The sequence below is a fragment of the Balaenoptera borealis genome (assembly GCF_965194805.1).
Source record: "Balaenoptera borealis genome assembly, chromosome: X".
Classification (NCBI taxonomy): Eukaryota; Metazoa; Chordata; class Mammalia; order Artiodactyla; family Balaenopteridae; genus Balaenoptera; species Balaenoptera borealis.
Genome location: NC_138881.1, coordinates 27245640 through 27267532, shown reverse-complemented (window position 1 = coordinate 27267532; position 21893 = coordinate 27245640). Strand labels below are relative to the sequence as shown.

General features: G+C 38.0%; 2 protein-coding genes across 13 annotated transcripts in view; one reads left to right on the top strand and one right to left on the bottom strand.

Moving 5' to 3' along the window:
- Nucleotides 1–10651, top strand: part of TAB3 (TGF-beta activated kinase 1 (MAP3K7) binding protein 3) — a 117301-nt gene extending 106650 nt beyond the window's left edge. For 5 of the 7 annotated variants that reach the window (XM_082378156.1, XM_082378154.1, XM_082378153.1 and 2 more), the window contains 2 exons: nt 3653–3754; nt 6622–10651. In XM_082378156.1, coding sequence (XP_082234282.1) covers nt 3653–3754; nt 6622–6770 — 251 coding nt within the window. In that variant the 3' untranslated portion in view covers nt 6771–10651. The other 2 variants (XM_082378155.1, XR_014239758.1) reach the window with 2 other exon arrangements.
- LOC309621159 (uncharacterized protein) overlaps nt 1–21893 on the bottom strand; it is an 80542-nt gene that overhangs the window by 14651 nt on the left and 43998 nt on the right. For 4 of the 6 annotated variants that reach the window (XM_082378292.1, XM_082378293.1, XM_082378291.1 and 1 more), the window contains exons 2-4: nt 7195–7292; nt 3560–3665; nt 2589–2664 (exon numbers count right to left, since the gene is read on the bottom strand). In XM_082378292.1, the coding sequence (XP_082234418.1) occupies nt 2589–2664; nt 3560–3665; nt 7195–7292 (280 nt within the window). Of the gene's footprint in view, nt 1–2588; nt 2665–3559; nt 3666–7194; nt 7293–11085; nt 11207–21893 lie in introns of all 6 variants that reach the window. The other 2 variants (XR_014239777.1, XR_014239778.1) reach the window with 1 other exon arrangement.

Sequence of the window (21893 nt, the reverse complement as noted above, 5' to 3'; positions counted from 1 at the left end):
TTATAAATTTACTCAGCATTATAAAAACTGTAGTCCTAAAAGATAATTCTTACAGTGTAATGGGAATTTTAAAGGTCTTATTTTAGAATGGGAAGTTTGATCTGCAGTAGATCTACGATTATTTAATTGACTGACAGGCCACAAAAGAATCCTTGTGTACTCAACAGGCAGGCATAACAATTAGATTGGGACTAGGTGTTTTCTCATCAAGGACAAAGTAAATCCTACATAACCAAGATTTGGAGGAATCACTTTTGCATAGTTGTTATTAAATCATTTCTATGTAGTATTAAAGATATCAAATCTTTTCTTTTGAGTTTTATGTACCAAATGTATAACTGGCATTTCAGTATCTTAAAAAATTAATCTTTTTCTTCTCCATTCTTATAATTCTCAAGACTGAGATGAAGTATGCATTTCATATCTTAATCCTCTTTGGTTTAAAGAACTCAAGGTAGGTTGATCATGAGGACATACAATATTGGAGAAGGCCTTACTTAAAAAAAAGTTACCTAAGGGTGTAACATTTTAAAATCACATCAAACTGATTAATCAGAGAATTTAAAATTCTACACAAATAATGTTACCTAACCTAAATTACTTAGTTTGGTTGAACAGCTTTGTGTTCAACACTCGGTACAGAGTGTTTTAAGTATTTCATTTATAGGTGGCAATGCAGTACGTGTTCGTTTTATTGTTTAATACTGTTGGGTTGGCCAAACAGTTCATTCAGGCTTTTCTATAAGATGTTACAGAAAAACCCGAACGAACTGTTCGGCCAAGCCAATACTATGGATGTTTTGACTGCTCTGCATTTAAAATAGCCTACTGCTGTCTAAAAATGGTACAAAGAAGAATCTTAGTGGATGACTACCAAGTACCAGATTTGTATCTACTAAGGAAGCATTACCTAGTGGTAATCCAGTTAATTGATTCAAGGGCTGTGGGAGGAATCACCCTGTTTAAGGGATATGTCCACTGTGAGCCATCTTATTAGCATAAACTGTGGTCTGAAGGGCCCACCGTAATTAACAAGGACACTCCTGTCTCTTGAGAAATTGCAAGATTTTAGGAGGTTATCTTCCAGGAGCTGGGGACAAAGCTAGAGCTTTCTTTGAGCAAGGCCAAATTCTTTTCTTTACAACAGTTAAAGTAGTGCTTAGAAGGAAATTTTATAGCCTTAAATGCTCATATAAGACAAGGAGATCTAATGTCAGTGACATAAAATTCTACCCTAAGAATATAGAAAAGAACAAGGTAAGTGAAAGAAAGAAAATATAAGAAACATCAATGAGACAGAAAATACAAATAAACAGAAAATCAGTAAACTCTCAGGTTGACTGATCTAGAAGAATAACAGATTACCAAAATCAGCAATGAAAGATTATCTCTCTGTTAAGGGAATGCAGTGAACATCTTTATGCCAGTAAACTCAACACTGTAGATGAAATGGACACATTCCTTGAAAAATGTATCCTACCACTACTGAGAACAAGATGAAAAGGGAAAATATAACTAGTTACATATGTAATTAAAGGAATTGAATCCATTATCAAAAGTTTTCCCAGAAAGAAAACTTTAGACCCAGATGGTTGCACCAGTGGGTGAATTCTATCAAATATTTAAGGAAGAGATAATGCCAATCAATCAATCATACAAACTCTGAGAAAATAGAGGAGGAAGGAAAGCTTCCGATTTTCTTTATGTAGCCAGCAGGACCCTGATTCTAAAACCCGATAGACATCACCTACCTCCCCGAAAGAAAACAAAGTTACAGATCAATAACCCTTATAACATAAAAAACTTAATAAAGTACTCACTGTATAAAAAAAGATAGATAGATAATACATCATGACCAAATTGGGTTTAGCCTCAGGAATGCAAATATTAAGAAAGTAAAGGAGAAAAAGCATATGATCATTTCATTAGATAACTGAAAAACATCTGATAAAATTCAGATGACATGATTATTTGCAAAGAAAATCTAAGGATACCAAAAAACAACTGTTAGAACTAATAAGTGAATTTAACAAGGTTTTGGGATATAAGGTCAGGATCCAAAAACCATATTAGCCAACAATTGGAAAGTGGAAATAAAAGGATAATTACAATACCATCCAAAAAATGACACTTATTAATAAATTTAACCAGATATGTACATTGAATATTATAAAACACTGCCAAAGAAGACCTAAATAAATAGTAATAAACCATGTCTGTTAATAAATCAGTTTTATTAAGGTACCTATTCTTTTCATATTGATGCAATACCAGATTTAACTGTTTTTTTCTTTTTTTTGGTAGAAATTAATAAGCTGATTCTGAAATTCATATGGAAATGCAGAAGACCTAGAATATCCAAGTGGAATATAGATGTTTATCTGAATAATAAGTGTGATAATTAGAGTGAGAGAAAGAAGGAAAGACAGAAAGGGAGACTGAGAAATCTTTTTGGACTAGACTTTGTAGTTAAGCAATGCAAGTGTGTGTGTAATAAGCTCCCTCAGCTGATTCAGAAAGTCGTCGTCAACCCCCCCCCCCCGCCCCCAACCTTGACATTGCTAACTCATAGTGGCGAGAGCACTGACCTTGGTGTGGTACAACTTGAGCACTGGTCCTGGTTGTCTTGGCCACCTGACCTTGTTCAGATCCAGAGAGGTGCTTCTGTACAGGGTTGTTGTAAGAGTCAGTGAGGAGGAGGTATGTGATGCTATAAAAGTGGTTAACAGATCTAAGAAGTAGAACTTTACCTTATTCTATTCTCTGGAGCCTAAGATGTTCACTCTGCTTTTGTTTTACTCTGATAACAGTGTTTAAATGCCTAAGCCCCATGCTTAGGATTGTGGAGCACTGATTTCCAAAGGTAGGTTGTACTAGAGGACTGCTTATGGGCTCAGAACTGATTACAAAATATAAGATCTTTCTTTGGTTCTTAAGGGTAAATCATATGAAGTCTGCCATTTTTTTGTTTTTACTTAATACAAAACACTACTTACTAACTACCTATAAATTAATAGAAACAGTATTCTAGCAAGAAATTGGTGTGCCTGCAGTCCATGTTGTGAAGTGTCTACTGGGCTTTTGCACACACAGGTAACTGGAATTTATGAAAAGATTGGGGAGTATGTATTATCAGTATATAGTATTACTTTGAGTTGGTTCTGATTTTTCAATTACTGCTATTTTTGTTCTTTATAAAATGCTATGGTTTACTGTTAACATTAATGCAATGTGTTCTTTGGTTAGCCTTATATGGGTAGTGTACTTGAAACCCATAATTTTCTAGTAACTACTGCTTAATCAGGGAATTGCTAAAGTATAATCTCCCAAATTTTGGGTTCATATTGACATTTAATTATACTGAGTTTGCACCCCTAACTCACTAGAAAGTGGGAAACTGGTGAAATAAGTCATTTAGTCCAAGTAATTAGAGAGGATGGAAAAAGTGGATACAACCTTATCCACTGCTCTGGATAGGTTGTAAAAGCAGTATTAAATATGGCACTTGCCTTCATGGGAGAACGAAAGGTAGCATGAGGTAATAGAGTAAATACTCAACTGTGTGTGTTCTGTGAAAGGTCCTTGTGAGCCTGTCCGCTCTTCTAATGAACAGCTTGATCCCTTCTTCCTGGCTCTGCTTCTTCTCATGCAGACTCATCAGACACCTGCACAGTTGAGAGGAAAGCCCGAAGGATTAGCGTGACCTCCAAAGTACAGGAGGACATCCACGACACCCAGGCAGCAGCTGCAGATGGTTTGTACTTGTGTGTCTGGAGTTTGTGCAAAATGTCCAAACACACGTGTGTTAACCCATGTAGAGTTCTCATAAGTAAAGGCCAACCTTTTTTTTCCCTTAAGAAATTACTCTCTACTGAGTTTCTAAGGCTGTGCTGTCCAACAGAAATACAGTTGAAGCCACGTACATAATTTTAAATTTTCTATTAGCCAAAGTAAAAGAGAAAAGTGAAATAACATTTCACTATGAAATCAATATAAAATTAGTGAGGTATTTTATTTTACATTCTTTATTTCGTACTAAATCTTCCAAATGTGTATATTTTACACTTAGAGCACATCTCAATTCAGAGTGGCTGCATTTCTAGTGGCCACCATATGGGACAGATTCCTCTAACAGTATCTAGAAAACAAGGCCAAGTAAATAAATAAAAAACAACTTGAACTTGAGAGTTCTGGACTTTACAATATGTTATCAAACGCAGATTAATATTATAAGAAAAGTTTGTACTCTTAACAGAGAGATAACCAAGTTCAGGTTTTGCACCACTTTCCCTTTAACATTAAAGTTTATGTACTCAATTAAATTTTTTCTTTTTTTTTTTTTTAAGATTTCCTCTTAGTGTACTTTTTTTTTTTAACATCTTTATTGGAGCATAACTGCTTTACAATGGTGTGTTAGTTTCTGCTTTATAACAAAGCAAATCAGCTATACATATACATATATCCCCATGTCTCCTCCCTCTTGCGTCTCCCTCCCACACTCAATTAAATTTAATCTTAGTCCTGACCACCCATAGAATTCCTTTCTAAAGATTTTTTTCTCACAAACCTTCTACAACTTTCTATATTCGTATTAATTTCTCCCTTATTTTCTTTCCCATTTAGAAATAACCAGCTTTATGACAAAATTACTTTCTATTCCCTTAACAAAACACATTTTCATTCTTTATGCACCTTCTTTTTCCTTGCATACAAGGATGTTTTTCCTTACTAGTTTTTAGTACTTACATATTTTAATTAGAATTCTTAACCTTAAAGCCTTAGTTTCTAGCAAAAGCTAAGAAGTAATTATGAACTGTTTGCCAATCAGGAAATGCTGGTATGATGAACTATGAACATATCCTAATCTCTTTCTTTAATAACCTAATTAATTTCTTTCTTTAGTGGGTCCCAAGACATGTCCAGTGAACTCAAACAGACTTGTTTAGCAGCTAATGTTCTAGTATCTTATTTGGAAATGATCTGAATATTCAGTGAATTCCCATCGCTTAATTTAGCAGTTTCAAGTTACCAAAAATCTGGAGAAACTGTTCCGTGTAGGCAGTCCTAAAACATTATTCCTAAAGAGTTCACCTAAAAACTCTCATCTCATTTACCTTTAAAGTTTCATCATATCAACTTATTTTCTTGCTGACAAATTTTGTAACAGGAGTAGTAACATCTTATTTGACTTCTAGTCAACCTAGGTACAATAAAAGTTCATGTTGATGACTGTATGGTCTGTATTCATTAAACCAACAAACTTAAACTTGTTTTCATTCATTAAAATTAATCCTAGATCATGGTCCTGAAATTCATGGTCCTGAAATTCATTTGGTTTGTTTTCGTTTATATTTCTGAGTATTTATATAAGCACTTAATTTCATTGAAGCCAATTAAATAGAGCTCTTTTATAGATTGTAGGTATGTGGTGTTACCAAAATCAGTACATATATACATACATCCAAACAGACACAGCGACCCAGTACTTCCCATGCCAAAATTTCAGCCAGGAACCAGGTACGATAATATGAAACCCACCACTTACAAAAGAGTTTGGATTCAAATTGGGTTTCTGGCAGATTGAACAAATCAAGGTCACCTATTTAGATGGTTAAACCTTTTTTACTAATATTTATAGAGAAGACACTTAAGATTTGTATTTGTCCTTGACAAGCCAAATTCCAAGTTACCTAGCCCTCCCTTTATTTTTTCTTATTGCTAAGAGTTAGTTACCTTTGAAATTTGCATTTTAAAAATGGCCTAGATAAGCATTCCTGGAGTAGACCAGCTAGAACTTTGGCATCTCAAAGGCATAGGAGGAGAAATGCAAGCTTCTCCTAGGTGGACTTTATTCCTTAAGGCCAGATCCACCCCGCCCCCGCCACTACTACAAGCCTCTTAAGATAAATAGGGGAGGGATTTGGGAATGGTAAAGGATTGTGGGCTTTGGATTGTTCCTGGAGCTACACCTCTGGTCCTGGAAAAACCTGATTTGTAAAACAGGGACAGCTGTTTTTAATTTCTCAAAGAATGGCGTGGCCACCCTAATGATATCAAAGGATCGACATACCCATCCACCCTATGATAGAATGTTTTTTATGAACTGTCACACCACTTATAAGTCATTATGATTAAAAACATGCATATTGTGGAGCTGAAAGTCTCATGGAAGAAGGCACACATTTAATCAATGTTTGATATAGTATGGCTAGTACTACGGGGGGGTGGGAGTCATGGGCGGGCTGAACTTGTGAGGGAAAACTTAGGAGGTAGAACTAATTTAACATGCTATATAACATTTCTCATTTTTTTCACTTGGCTGGAATATAGCATAACTATCCACTATCTAGAGATAACGAATTTGGAAGGTAGTCTGTGCTGGACTTCTGTCTACTTCTTGTAGGAAAAAAGTAAATTGTTGAGAACAAAGTAGAAAATATATCATAAACTTACTATTTAGTTCTACATTTCTAGTAGCTACGTATACTACTTGGCTTTCTCATTTCACAATACCACTTTCCTTGCTTTTGGGGGGTAATTTTTAATTTCCGTTTGGATTATACTTAGAAAAAAATTCACTGTATTTTCTGTTTTCTCTCTTTTATTCCTAACTGCTCTCAGAGCATCCAAGTAGCTCCAAACAGAGTCCTCGGACACAACCCCGAGATGAAGACTATGAAGGGGCTCCGTGGAATTGTGATAGCTGCACCTTTCTGAACCACCCCGCACTAAATCGCTGTGAGCAGTGTGAGATGCCACGGTACACTTGAATTCCCAAGAGTCTGCACTAGGTTGAGAGTGAAACTTTGAGCACCCATTAGAAGCAAAGGAGACCTGGGGAATCTGTACATCTGCCCAGCCTTTTCATTTCAGATAACATGGTGGGGGGGGGGGTGACAAGGCAGCCGCTTGTGCTCAATAAAGGAAAAATGGGGAGGGTTTTTTCCCCCTTTCTTAACTCACTGCAGAGTTAGAGATAGAAAGGGATACTTGAAATGGGGAAAGGATTCACTCCTGAAAGAATGTACACAGAGAAGTCAAGAGCTCTTCTGTGCAACCCCAATTGTTAAAGTTACTGCTGTTAAAGTTACTTATAAAATAAGTTACCCTTATTTTATAAACTAGAACTTTGATTCACGATGTGACATGTTACAGTTTATGCAGACAAACTGTGAATTGCCAGAGCAGACTTACCTGGTCACAGCTCTCTGGAAAACCCAGGCTCCCCAGGCTTCTTCCTGTTGCTTCCGACAGAAGAGAAGGACAGGGAAAAGCAACCAGAGGGTGTTTTTCTGGGGGGGGGCAAAATAACAAGGGTATTTGTAATTGCTGCTTTTTTCAGGGGTAATTTCAAACACACAAACAAAATGTTTTAAAATGTGATTTGTAGCAGTCAGGAATTAGGCATATCGTGCCCTTTGTTCGAAAGTACAATCGGAGGTAATAAGATCCCTTTTGCTTGTACAGTGATTCATCAAGCTATACCAACACTGGTAACTAAGACCTAATTACGCCGCATAATAGATATATTTTTTAAGTTACTGCATGCTTTTATTAGGCCACTGGTTTTTAAAATAACGAACAAGTCCTTACAAATTATGATTTTATGAATGACCTTCTGGTAAAACTGCGCTTTGCCAATAGCACAGTGAATGTATGCTGAATGTAAATCCATTCCAAAATCCACTTGGAATCTTGAGCTCAGCTGTGGTTCTGTAAGAAATGTTTGCAGTCCCTAGAGCCTTTTTCCCCCTCCTTCCAATTTGCGATGAGTCCATGATGTTTACAGCACAGATGATACTTTGTGCCATAACCCTAACTTAGCTGAAAAAAATTAATATTAGTTGTTCAATAAAGATATATTTGCACATATGTTAACAAAATAGTGTGAGGAAAATTATAGTTGGCCAATATAAAGTTGCACACTGCATTATTTGGGGAGGAAGAGAAGGCTAGTCAAGAAATACGACTGAGAGAAAGGTGAATACAACGGACTTTGAAACTAAGAACTTTTAAAATGTAACAATACTGTATTCAGAGATGATATTGAGTTTGTTCAGACAGTTCAGGTGATACTAAAGCACTCCTTATTTATGAAACTAGAACTTTAGGGTGTAAATAACTGAAGACATATAAAATCGCTTACTAAAGTGCACCACTAGAAAATTATTAATAGGACACTGAATTAAGGTCTTTACCATCGTTGACTTTTCTTCCAAGCTCAGAATTGGATTTTGGAATCTTCCCCCTATTTGGGTAAATATAAACAGCAATAAAATTGGTAGGTTTCCTAATCCTAAAGGATTTTACCTCAGGTTATAACCTGAGGAGTATATACTCTCCCATACCAGCTGTCCCCCTTCTCTCCTCTCTCCCCCTCTCTCTATCACACACACACACACACACACAAGCTTCAAGCTGTCATTGTATGCTAATTTAGCAGTCATCTCTGGCAGACCTGGAAAAACAAGCTGCACTTAATAGCATAATGAAACCAAAGGCATAATAACTTATCATAGCTTATCATCAAAATCATAATTTCACACTGTACCTGCAGCTTTGAAAACATTTTTTCATATGTGGAAAATGTCCTGAAGAATATCTACTTGTTTCACAAGGTCAGCGTGGCTATGTAATTACACTGATAAAACATCTCTCATATAACAACTGTGGCAAAACTGTGAAAATAAAGGTGAGAAAGCAGATGGGCTTAAAAGCATTGACCCGAAAACAGCATTCATTCTTTAAAGGCTTTCGTAGTAGCACTGGTGTCTGTCAGTCTCCAATAAGTCTGTCAGTCCTCCTGTTCTGTAATATGCCGATGCTTTTGCCTTTGTATGGTTTCGTATCTCTTTAGTGATGGTCAACCCCACTTGGTATTAAGTAATAATTTAGGGGAAAAATACATATATTGCTTGATGTTCTAGCTAAAGGTTTACCCAGTATTCTTAGTGATATGCTGACGTGGCAGCAATTAATTTGGCAGTTGTCAGTTGAGAATGAAAGTAGCATGTATGAAAACAGTTTGATGCTTTATTAAAACCATGTAGATGACTTTAAAACTATTGCATGAACATACATCCAGATTACTGAACTGCTATCACACAGTAGATGCATGGTTCCAGTCCTTTGGTGATAGATCTAGTAAATCATTGTTTTCACCTGCCAGGAAAAATGAGAAATCAGTCTATTTGATAGGTGTAGAGGGTGGGGTCTGAGACATCAGAGATTGATTTTTAAGGAAGTTTTGTATATGTTCATTTCTGGTTGTGCTCAAGTTTCATACGCCAACATAGGCTGTATTCAGTTTTCAAAATAAGCAAAATTATTTGACACTGATAAATTTGATATATTTAACTGTGTCCCATGTATAGACTACTTCTTGCCTATGACAAGTTTGAACAAGAATTCAGTCAACTTTCAAGATGCCTTTTCAAAAGGATCTGGCTGCTGAGGTGCCTATGCTTTTAGGATCAGTTGGTGCACTTCTTGTTTCTAGTAAAAAAAAAAAAAAAGGTTTTTTCTTAAAATACAACCAGTTTGATGTATCTGGGAACACACAAAGAGCTGACTGTACATTTTACATTATTTCACTGTTTTGTAAACTGGGTTTTTAGAAAGCACCTTTGTCATTTTGTTAAAGTACATTGCCCCTTACATTTTGAAGTAGTTCTTAAAAGTTTAAAGTGGTAAAAGAGGAGTCAGAAACTTTCTAAGCATTGTAAAATGTTTCAAATAATGACCTTGTTTGAGAGAGCACAGAGGCACGGCAATTTAAATAAACAAAAGAAATGCGTTGTAGAAAAGGTAGTTTTAGAGCAGATTAATGATGGTGGGGAAAGTGTTGCTAATTTGTTTATTTCCCTGAAGAAATGGGAGTGTGATGAGCAGTTTAATAACTTTTAAGGAGCTGGTCTCAGTTTCAGTACTTATTATAAGAGATCAATGTTTCCTTCAGTTTTGACATTGCTTTGTCCCAGTTATCTAGGGGGTTCATATTCCAACTTTCTGTGGCAACTCGATTTTATATAGTATTTTAAAAGGTAATTGTAATGTTTTTGACAGTATAAACAAAAAGCAAGAATATAAGGCATAGAAAAATTGTCCTTTGAAAATATCAGTGATGTACCCTGGAATGTGAAGATGTCCCCTTATAGTTTAAATTGATTTATTTTAATATTGTAGTCATTGTCCAGACTTTGAACGAGTTGTTACAGTGTGTGTCTGTATATCCGTAGAGAAAAATGACAATTGAAATGTTACTTTAAAGTCAAAATAAATTTGGCACTGTCTGTTGCACCACTACTGTATCTTTCTGAAAGAATTATTAACAGTATTTTCTTATTGTAAAAGGTAATTCTGATGATGATTTCATTCACCAGATGTGCGTATTTTTTTCTGTTATTTGCATCCCCAAATATTATTTAATACAAGTAGATTCTGCATGGCTTGAGCATTCAGAGATTAATAGAATGACGACTCAATTTTAATTTCTAAAGCCATGAAAAGTGGCTTTGACACTGAACAATTCTGAATTTTTGTTTATAATGACACCCAGTTGTCCATGTTTCCCCACTGTAAAAGATTTGCTCAATTTCTTCCCTAAAACAGCAAGAACTTATTAAATCTTGTAAATACCATGTCTCTCTTAGATTTCTGTGTGTGCTGTGAATTTAATTATTTTGAGGCGAAATTGTACAAAGGCGTTTTAAAAGGCCATGCATGCATCGTACCTCCAAACAGAACATATTCGGAAAGTCAAAGATTCCTGAGAAATAAATTAATAAACTAAAAGCAAACACTACATTCTGCATCCTTTCTGTGTAATTAGAAATGATTTACAATATCAAACCAGTCCTAGTTCCAATACTCATATATTTCTGGACTGAAATATGCTGTCTTAGAAACCTAATCTTTTCTGTTCTTCTATTAGAACATGTAGTAATGTTAGATTTGGGTTATTAAGTATTAGTACATTACTCTAACTTAAAAATTGGGTGAAAGTATAAATAAGCAAATTTTATATAAAAGTGGGATATGTTAAAAATTTACATTTTTCATTCCACTTTAATATATGTCACTTACCAAAGAATGAGTGATTTTCTTCTATCTTTATGTCATCTGTAGTTAGGTTTTCAAAGGGAAATAATCACCTTCCTCTTGCTAGGGTCTGTAGTCACCCTTCCCAACTTGTGCACAGAAAATACTGCAGATGAATTATGGTAGATAGTATTTTCAATGATTAGGCATATTTAAAGTCAAAATCACTCCCACTACATTTTTTAAATATAAGAAAATTTGCAAACATACAGAAGTACAGAAGAATTCTGTAATCCCCCACTCACTCATTACCCGGCTTCCAAAATTATCCAGATATAAGCAGACTTATTTCATCTATATTCTCATCCACCACCCCCACCATTATTTTGAAACAAACCCCCCAGACATCCTAGCAACTCATCTGTAAATAAAATTTTTTACGTTTATTAAAAAGCACCATCTATCACACCTTACAAGATAATATCAAAGCACCATCTATCACACCTTACAAGATAATATCAAATATCCAGTGTTAAGTTTCCCAACTGGTCTCACAGTTTTTTTATAAGCATGTCTAAATTAGGGTCTAAATAGAATACTTGACATTGATTGTTATGTTTCTTACATCTTTAACGTGCATATATACTTTCCCTCCTTCCCTCTCAGAAGTTACAAGGAAACTTCACCTCATCAAGTACTTGGTTACTCTCCACCACATCTTAGTGTAAAGTAACACATAGAAAGAACATCAAAGATAACTTTAAAAATAGTATGTGAAGTATTTTTTTATTGTCTTCCTTCCCTTCTCATCACTTCTCACATCCTGTGTCGTCCCTTTTAAACAATCTGTTTTGAAATAGAAAATTACTTCAAATCTGGTTACCACAATGGTGATTCGTTGTGCTGCTCATTGTGTTAATTAGGCATCTGTGAGAACTGCATCATCTGTCTGTAATCCCACTACCCATATAATGATTTCTCTTCAGGTACCGACCGCGCAGTTGCCCACACGGAAGTGTGCTGGGTGTGGTTTGTCTCCTACCCCAATTCCTCCAAAGACTTCCTGACTTGACTTTGGCCTATTGGCCTTTTTCTAGGACACTATCCAGGTGGTGTTTCGTGACGGAGGTTTCAAAGGTTTTAATAGGGTATATAATATGTGGGTGAGATTCTGGTTCGCCAGTTCCATACTCTTAGAGCTGTCAAATCATCTCACTAGTCCTGCCTTTGGAAAAGTGGTGGGTGTGCTTTTGACCAGCCTCTCATGATGTTCTAGTGGTAAGAAAAAGAGAATGCAGGAAAATCAGGTGATGCAGCCTAGCTTCCTTCGGTTTTGCACTGTGATTCGGGAGCAAAATGCTACTTACTATATATTATATTACTTTGCTTCCTTTTGACTTGTTTATGCATTTATTCTCTTGGGGACTGAATCTGTTTTGAGGTAGTTCTATTCCCTTGATCAAGAACCACTAACATAGCCATTTCTAAATCCCATCCCCCAATTATGACTTCTTTTAAGTCACTAAAAATAGTCTGCTTTGGGTGTACGTGATTCAAAAAAAAGGTCTTTATTTGAAAGGCATTTGGGGTTGGGGGAGGAGAAAATTGGATTAGCGTATTGAAATAGCTTGCATTCCCTCTACACTTTCCTACACTTTCACAACGAATGAAATGGTCACAGCTGGCAGGGGTACTGCTATTTCAAGATTAGAATTTGAGTTTTCCCAAATTCTACTGAAATAACTAATGAAAACATTTTTAAGGGTTGGAGAACAGGGAAGGGTGCTCTCAGGGGGTAGGAAATGACAGGATGCAGATGGGGGGGTGTGTGTACTGAGGGCGGTAGCAACCAATATCACAAACCCACAGTTCTAGCTGCCAGTGAAGGTTAACCTATAAATCAAGTCTATTGGGCTCCCCAACGGAGGCCATGAAGACCCCCAAATTCTGAGCAGCAGGCAAATAGAAGGATCTGTGACGGTCAGAAAGCAGGGAGACTGCGGCAACTGCGCTCTCTCTCACTTGCACCACAGATGACTAAATAAGAAAGGTACTTAATACAACTGGTTTGGCCACATTGATAAGGAGCGTGATGCACCCAGTAACTTGAAGCTGCCATACGAGCATGGAGGAAACACTTCCTTAGCCTAGCTCAAGACTGCAGGGAGCAATTTTCAACCCTGCTGTAAATACCTAAAAGCAGCAGCCACTGCTGTTTGCTTATTGACTGGCTAGAAACAAATGCTTAGCAAAACATTCAACCTCCCTGTCTTTCCTATACTCTGTAATCAAGTATTTTTCTAACTGAGAAGAAGCTACAGAAAAAAGTAGAAAGCTTTATGCTTGCTTTTTCGTTAAGGATTAAAAGATTAAAGCAGCGTGACCCACATAACCTTTTTAAAAATTCCTTAAAAATCAGTGAACGTATGGAAACGTTAAGCCTCCTGAAAAAAGGACTTCATTCTACAGAATCAGAGCAGAAGAGCAAACTTTGATTTCTAATTTTAATGCCAAACAAAAATTTACAGCTATGTCATATCTCTCAAAAAGGATTAATCAGATCAGGGATGGTTGCTTTCAAATGAAAATTTTTATGGAATTGTAAACTAAAAATATAGGTAGTGAGATTTCACAAAACTGAGTCAATAGAGAAACTATTCTAGAATTCAGAGGAAAGGGATAGAGATGAAGAGCTAACACATAAGAAATGTGAATTCTAGATCCAGGAGATGCAATAAGGCATACCACAAGGAACGAACACAGTAGATAGGGAAGAAGCAAGAAATATAGAAAAAAGAAACATGGGGATGAGAGGGTTTAAAAATATCACCTATCAAGATAATAAACAAAGGTGACATCAGAATTCTCCTAAATTTTGTGTGTAAAACTTGAACACATCTGTCTAATTTTGACATGCAAAACAGACAAAATAGGAAATAATATAATCGGCAGTTAAATCTCCATATAATAAAATTTTGTATCTCATGTGAACTAAATGTTTTTTCAAATGTCCACCAAACATTAACAACAAAAAAAAAGATATCCAGAAAACCTCAACTTTTAAAACAATTATACAGGCCACATTTTTCTAATTGCAAGACATTAAATCTTTAAAAATTACTGAATCAAATCAAGCCACCTAAAAGGGGAAGACGAAAAACGTCTAAAGCTCTTGATTAAAAACTGGAATTAAAAACAAAGTCAGATTTAGTTCAGGCAAATCCTCAACAGGAGGCTTTAGCAAAGATGTCATCTCAAACTCAAAGGAAAGCTTTCAACTCCCAGAAAACAGGGCAGAATAAAAGAGTATGATATCTCAGTGATGTTTTAGAGAATGCATCTGTTGAAATATTTCTAGATGCAAATAAATTGTCCACACTTGTAACAGAACAAGTTGCACAAAGAAATAATTCAGAACTTGAGTTGATGAAATACATTTCCAGTACTAGATGTCTTTGTGCAAACTCTTAACAGTGAAACGAAAATGTGAAAAATCACAGTTCAACTATACTCTGAGAGAAAACACACTGTATTTAATATAGCCAGTGTCAAGAATCCTTACGAGCTGGAAAGCTCCAGGAAAGAGCTGGATCAGAGGTCTTCCAAGGGCAAGCTGATGGGTAACATGTATGGAAAAGTGGTTTTACAAGCCAGCAGCTTGAGAAGGCACGTGAGTATACATACAAGGGAGTCAAACTCTACCTCTGCCACACGTGTGGAAAGGTGTTCACCCAGTATAAGCAGCTGAAAACTCATGTAAGAAAGCCACATAAATGAATTATGTGATAGAGGCTTTTTGCTCAAAAACGCCAAGTACTCATCCGCAGTCGCGTTCACTGTGGTGAGAAAAAACCCTTTAAGTGTGATGTATGTAACTGACCACTTACAACTTCCACAATTTCAAGATTCACAACATGGACAGATAGTGGAGAGAAGTCATATGTCTAAGATAGGAGTGGACAAAGATTTGCCCGTCCCAGCACGTTGACCTCTCACAGTCGCAGGTTTACTGAAGGAAAACCCTTACAGGTGTCATACCCACAAGGAGGCATGTGCTGTCTCTAGTTCTCTTATCTCACACACGCAGGGGGAAACCATACAAAGGTGGTTGTCTGTGGGAAAACTTCAGCTCGAAAACTTCCGATCTCATCAATAAGAAAGGTCATTTATTATGTAGAAGTACTTACAAAGCTATTAAAAATGTAAAGAATCATAAAATGCAAGTCCAGTCTAGGCAAAACTCGAGATTCCAGTGCTAGATTCCATGTGGAAACGTCCTGTATTGGAAGCTATGGATTTGAGGCTTTCTGAAATGACTTTACCAGATGATAATCAGTGTCCCCCATCAGATGCTTGCTGTGGTTAGCTGGGACTAGAGTTGATTTGCTGGGTACTGGGGGCTGGGGAGAACAGTTAACTGACTGTGAGGAATAGAACGTTGCTTATATGTCTCTGTTAGTAAACAAAAATATCTCTGGTAAAACTTTCTGCATCTTCACTGTGCAGTGCTCGTTCCGACTTTTCGCTTTTGAAGTCTAGATATACACACAGCTTTTTAAGGAATGAATATGACAGTACTTTTAAATAGAGTGCTATTTTACTTTTTAATATACGTTAAGTTTATTTTCAAGTTGGCTTCATTCCATTTTTATTTTGCATTAACTACTGCCTTTCATTTATTTAAGTAGAATCTATCTTACAGTGTGCATCAGCATATAATCTATTCATGATTCATTTTTGACTTGTGAAATTTTTATTTTTCTGTCCTCAAAATTTAAGCAAAGTTCTTAACAGTATCAGCCCAAGAGTGTTGCTGTTTGTAAGCCCCATAGACCAATATGTAAGCAATGGGGAAAAAGTTGAAATTTTACATTTCTAGGATATTTGAGCTATCTTTCTTCTTAACATATTCGACTGGAGATAACTTTTCTAATAAAGTATAGAAGCTTCTCATAAAAACTAAAGTGTATATAATTTTTTAAACTAATTTATTGAAGTAGAATGGATATGTTTGTATAGAAGAACTCAGTATTATGGAGGAAACTCAAGGGCAGTGTTTTGCTTTGAGACTACATTTTCAAAATTAATTTTAAGTAGGTATTTGGTGTTTTTATCTTGCCAAAAGAGAATTTCAAAATTCAATTCAACTCGTTTCATTTTTAAATTTATTTATTTATGGCTGCGTTGGATCTTCGTTGTGGTGCGCAGGCTTCTTCATGGCAGTGGCTTCTCTTGTTGCAGAGCTTGGGCTCTAGGGCATGGGCTTCAGTAGCTGTGGCATGTGGGCTCAGTAGTTGTGGCTCGCGGGCTCTAGAGCGCAGGCTCAGTAGTTGTGGCACATGGGCTTAGTTGCTCCGCGGCATGTGGGATCTTCCCGGACCAGGGCTCAAACCCGTGTACCCTGCATTGGCAGGCAGATTCTCAACCGCTGTGCCACCAGGGAAGTCCCTGATTCATTTTTAATAGATTAATTTGCTGAAGATATGGAAAATATACTGAGTTTTGAAATTTTTTGAGAATCCTCTGGTGTACCTGCTATGCACTTTTTAAAAATGAATATTAAAATCTAAAAGATTTACTGAATATAAACAATGCATAACTGCAAATCCCTTGTTTTCTGAATTTGGTGTATTATCTTACATAAAGAATGAGAAATTAACTTCAATTATGATATTTTGAGCTACTAGAAGGCACATTTATTTTATATTTGAGTGTCTATAAGCTGTGTATTTTAATTTTTTTTCATGTATTAAAACATAGCATTTGGTTATTATAGTTTAACAGGGTCCTTTTCCTTGCTTAATGGATATAAAAAAAATTTAGGATTACCTGATGTTAACTGATACCCTTCCCCTTTATTCTTTGCTCTTGCATTGATTTATTTCACTGTTTCATCTTTGGTCATTAAGTAATCAGTTCCACAAACTCAGTTCCTATACTGCTGACAGAACCGACTGGTGACATTATTTCTTATTTCTGCCCTGCATTACCTGTGGTTTATTTATTTCCTACTTTTAAACTAGGCCTGTAATATTGTTAATGTATTTTCTATTGGTAGTGATTTCTTTCGTTGTAATTTCCTCTGTTTAGAGGTCCAGGTCATAAGAATCAATTAAAGAAAATATAGTAATTACTATAACTACTCAATTCTTGTAGAGATCTTCACTATTTCACAGCATGTTCAGCATTTTCACAAGAAAGTACCACCAGCAGGATTGACTTCACTGAAGAAGGAATTTGAAATATTGCCTTTGTATAATACACATTAAACTTAGTATTTAATTATTTGTCTAAGAAATCTAACCATACGTGTTTATTAACTTAATATGCTGGCTTTAAATAAAATTCATGAATTTATAAAATGCTGAACTAATCTAATCTAGCTTGAATTCAACAGGAATCTATTTGAACAGATACTACAGTAAAAATGTGAAAAATGATAATACCCAGTGCTCGGGGACCTGCTCACACTGCTAGAGATCAATTTGGCAACATTTAATCAAAGTCTAAATGTGGTCCAGTCCTGGGAAATTTTCACAAAGACATCATTAGGTGTGCAAAGAAGCATGTATCATCCAGTCAAGGTACTGTTTGCCACAGTGAAGAATTAGAAACAAGTTATCACTAATGGGGTTGGTTAAGTAAATTGTGTAAGAACTACGTGATATTATTAATTTTTGTCAAAAGTCATAGTTTAGTTTATATAATATCCAATTGATGGAATTACAGATAATCGTTATTTTCTAAACCTTGACTGAATTTTTAGAATTATTCTTATTTTATGATGACCATGTAATAATTTTATAATCACAAGTATCAAAAAGTCTAAGGAGGGACTTCCCTGGTGGCGCAGTGGTTGAGAATCTGCCTGCCAATGCATGGGACACGGGTTTGAGTCCTGGTCTGGGAAGATCCCACATGCCGCGGAGCAACTAAGCCCGTGCGTGACAGCTACTGAGCCTGCACTCTAGAGCCCGTGAGCCACAACTACTGAGCCCATGTGCCACAACTACTGAAGCCCGCACACTGCAATGAAGAGTAGCCCCCGCTCACCACAACTAGAGAAAGCCCGCACGCAGCAACGGAGACCCAACGCAGCCAAAAAAAAAAAAAAAAAAAAAAAAGTCTAAGGAAAGGAAATTGGCCAAGATGGTGGAGTAGGAAGACGGTGAGCTCATTTCTTCTCACAGGCACACCAAAATTATGACTATTTAGAGAACACCTATCAGTGAAAAAGACCGGAACCTACCAGAAGAGATCTTCTACAACTAAAGACATAAAGAAGAAACCACAAGATGGGTAGGAGGGGTGGAGTCACAGTATAGTCAAGACCCAAACCCCCAGGTGGCTGACCCACAAATGCGAGGAAAATTACAATTGCAGACGTTTCCCCCAAGGAGCAAGGGGTCAAAGCCCCACATCAGGCTCCCCAGCCCGAGGGTGCTGCACCAGGAAGATTAAACCCTAGAACACTTGGCTTTGAATGCCAGCAGGGCTTACTTTCAGGAGTCCCAGAGGGCTGTAGGAAATGGAGACCCCACTCTTAAAGGACCAAAAACACATACACTCTGGGACCTAGGGCAGAAACAGTAATTTGAAAGGAGCCTGGGTCAGACCCACCCGCTGATCTTGGTGAGTCTCCCAGAGAGGCAGGAGGCAACATTCCTGGGGACATACACACTGGTGGCAGCCATTCTGGGAGCTTGTTCTACCATGTGGACACTGGTGCTGGCAAGGGCTATTTTGGAATCCTCCATCTAGCTTATGAGCCTCAGGACCCAGCCCTGCCCTCGCCTATCAGCCTGTAGGCAACAGCACTGGGAAACCTCAGGCCAGTCAACTAGCCAGGTGGCCACACAGCCCCACCCACTGGCAGAGAGGTTGCCCTAAGACCCCTTGAGCCCACAGCCGCCCCTGGACACAGCCCTTTCCACCAGAGGGCCCAGGACCCAGCCCCACACACCAGTGCACAGGCACTAGATCCAGGACCCCCAGAGCCCTGCAGCCAGAGACCCTGGGACCTAGCCCCACCCACCAGTGGGCAGGCATCAACCTTATAATTGCCAGTCCTGCACACCAGGGAGCCTGCTCTAGCCTAGGGACCAGCCTCACCCAACAGCGGGCAGACACCAGCCCCAGTAAAACTGCACACCAGGCCCACCACCAGCAGGCCAGCACTAGCCCTGGGACCAGCTGGACCCCAGCCCAGCCCACCAGCAGGTGAACACAAACTTTGGGACACCCTGGACCCCACAGCCAGCTGGGTCAGGAACTGGCCCCAATCACGAGTGGTTTGACACCAGATCTGGGACCCCTGAACGCTGCAGCCAGACCCTAGGACCTGGCTGTGCCTGCCAGTAGGCCAGCACTAGGCTCAGTGCTCTGCCCCCGCCTCCCCCACCCTGACCCCCGGGGTTGTGCAGCCAGCCACCTTGTGACCCAGCCCAGGCAAGCAGTGGCCAGCAGCCTCTATACAAGGCAGGGCCAGGCAAACAACCAGACCAGTGGCCAGCCACGCCTACAAGACTACCCATAGCAGTTACCCGACAAAACAGAAGGAGCTGTGCAACCCACATAGGGGGCACCCCTACAGCATACAGCTCTAGTGAACAGAGAGGAGTACCCTGCTGGGATCAAAAACAAAAACAAAAACCTTATGGTTACCAAAGGGGAAAGGTGGAGGGAGGGATAAATTAGGAATTTGGGAATAACATATACACACTACTATATATAAAACAGATAATCAACAAGGACCTACTGTACAGCACAGGGAACACTACTCAATATTCTGTAATAACCTAAATGGGAAAATCATCTGAAAAAGAATAGATACATGTGTAACTGAATCACTCTGCTGTACACCTGAAACCAACACAACATTGTAAATCAACTATACTCCAGTACAAAATAAAAATTTTAAATAAAGGAAACAAAAAACTGTGACAAAAGACACAAAAACCTCAAAAAAAAAAGACATAAGGATGGCCAAAAGGCACATGAAAAGAGGCTCAACATAACTAATTATTAGTGAAATGCAAATCAAAAGTACAATGAGGTATCACCTCACACCAGTCAGAATGGCCACCATCAAAAAGTCTACAGGGTGCTTCCCTGGTGGCGCAGTGGTTGAGAATCTGCCTGCCAATGCAGGGGACACGGGTTCAAGCCCTGGTCTGGGAAGATCCCACATGCCACGGAGTAACTAAGCCCGTGAGCCACAAACTACTGAGCCTGCGCGTCTGGAGCCTGTGCTCCGCAACAAGAGAGGCCACGATAGTGAGAGGCCCGCGCACCGCAGTGAAGAGTGGCCCCCACTTGCCGCAACTAGAGAAAGCCCTCGCACAGAAACGAAGACCCAACACAGCCAAAAATAAATAAATAAATTAAAAAAAAACCTGCTTTAAAAAAAAAAAAAGTCTACAGGGACTTCCCTGGTGGCACAGTGGTTGGGAATCTGCCTGCCAATGCAGGGGACACGGGTTTGAGCCCTGGTCCGGGAAGATCCCACATGCCGCGGAGCAACTAAGCCCGTGAGCCACAACTACTGAGCCTGAGCTCTAGAGCCCGTGAGCCACGACTACTGAGCCTGAGCTCTAGAGCCCGTGAGCCATGACTACTGAGCCTGAGAGCCACAACTACTGAAGCCTGTGCACCTAGAGCCCGTGCTCCGCAACAGAAGAAGCCACCGCAATGAGAAGCCTGCTTGCCGCAACTAGAGAAGGCCCGCGTGCAGCAACAAAGACCCAACGCAGCCAAAAATAAATAAATAAATAAATAAAAAGTCTACAAATAACAAATGCTAGAGCAGGTGTGGAGAAAAAGGAACCCTCCTACACTATTGGTGGGAATGTAAATTTGTACCGCCACTATGGAGAACAGTATGGAGGTCCCTTAAAAAACTAAAAATAGAGCTACCATATGACCCAGCAATCCCACTACTGGGCAGATATCTAGAAAAGACAAAAACTCTAATTTAAAAAGATACATGCACCATAATGTTCATAGCAGCTCTATTTACAATACCCAAGAGATGGAAGAAACCTAATTGTCCATCAACGGATGAATGAATAAAGAAGTGGTGTGTGTGTGTATACACGCACACACACAGACACACTCAAAATGGAATATTACTCAGCCATAAAAAGAGTGAAATAATGTCATTTGCAGCAACATGGGAAGACCTAGAGATTATAATCCTAAGTGAAGTAGTCAGACAGAGAAAGACAAATATCATATGATATCGTTTATATGTGGAATCTAAAAAATGATACAAATGAAGTGATTTACAAAACAGAAACAGACTCACAGATGTAGAAAAAAATTTATGATACCAAAGGGGATAGATGAGGAAGGGACACATTGGGAATTTGGGATTAACATATACACACTACTATGTATAAAATAGGTAAACAAGAAGGACATACTGTATAGCACAGGGAACTTTACTGAATATTCTGTAATAACCTAAATGGGAAAACAATCTGAGAAAGGATATATGTATATGTATAACTGAATCACTTTGCTGTACACCTGAAACTAACACAACATGGTAAATCAATTGTACTCCAACATAAAATAAAATTTTTTAAGAAGGAAAAAAAAAACTGTGACAAAGGAGAAAAAAGCTCAAATTAAAAAAAACACAATGAAGACATACAGATGGCCAAGATGCACGTGAAAGATGCTCAACATCACTAATTATTAGAGAAATGCAAATCACCACTACAATGAAGTATCAACTCACAGTCAGGATGGCCATCATCAAAAAGTCTACAAATAATAAATGCTAGAGCGGGTGTGGAGAAAAAGGAACCCTCCTACACTACTGGTGGGAATGTAAATCTGTACAGCCA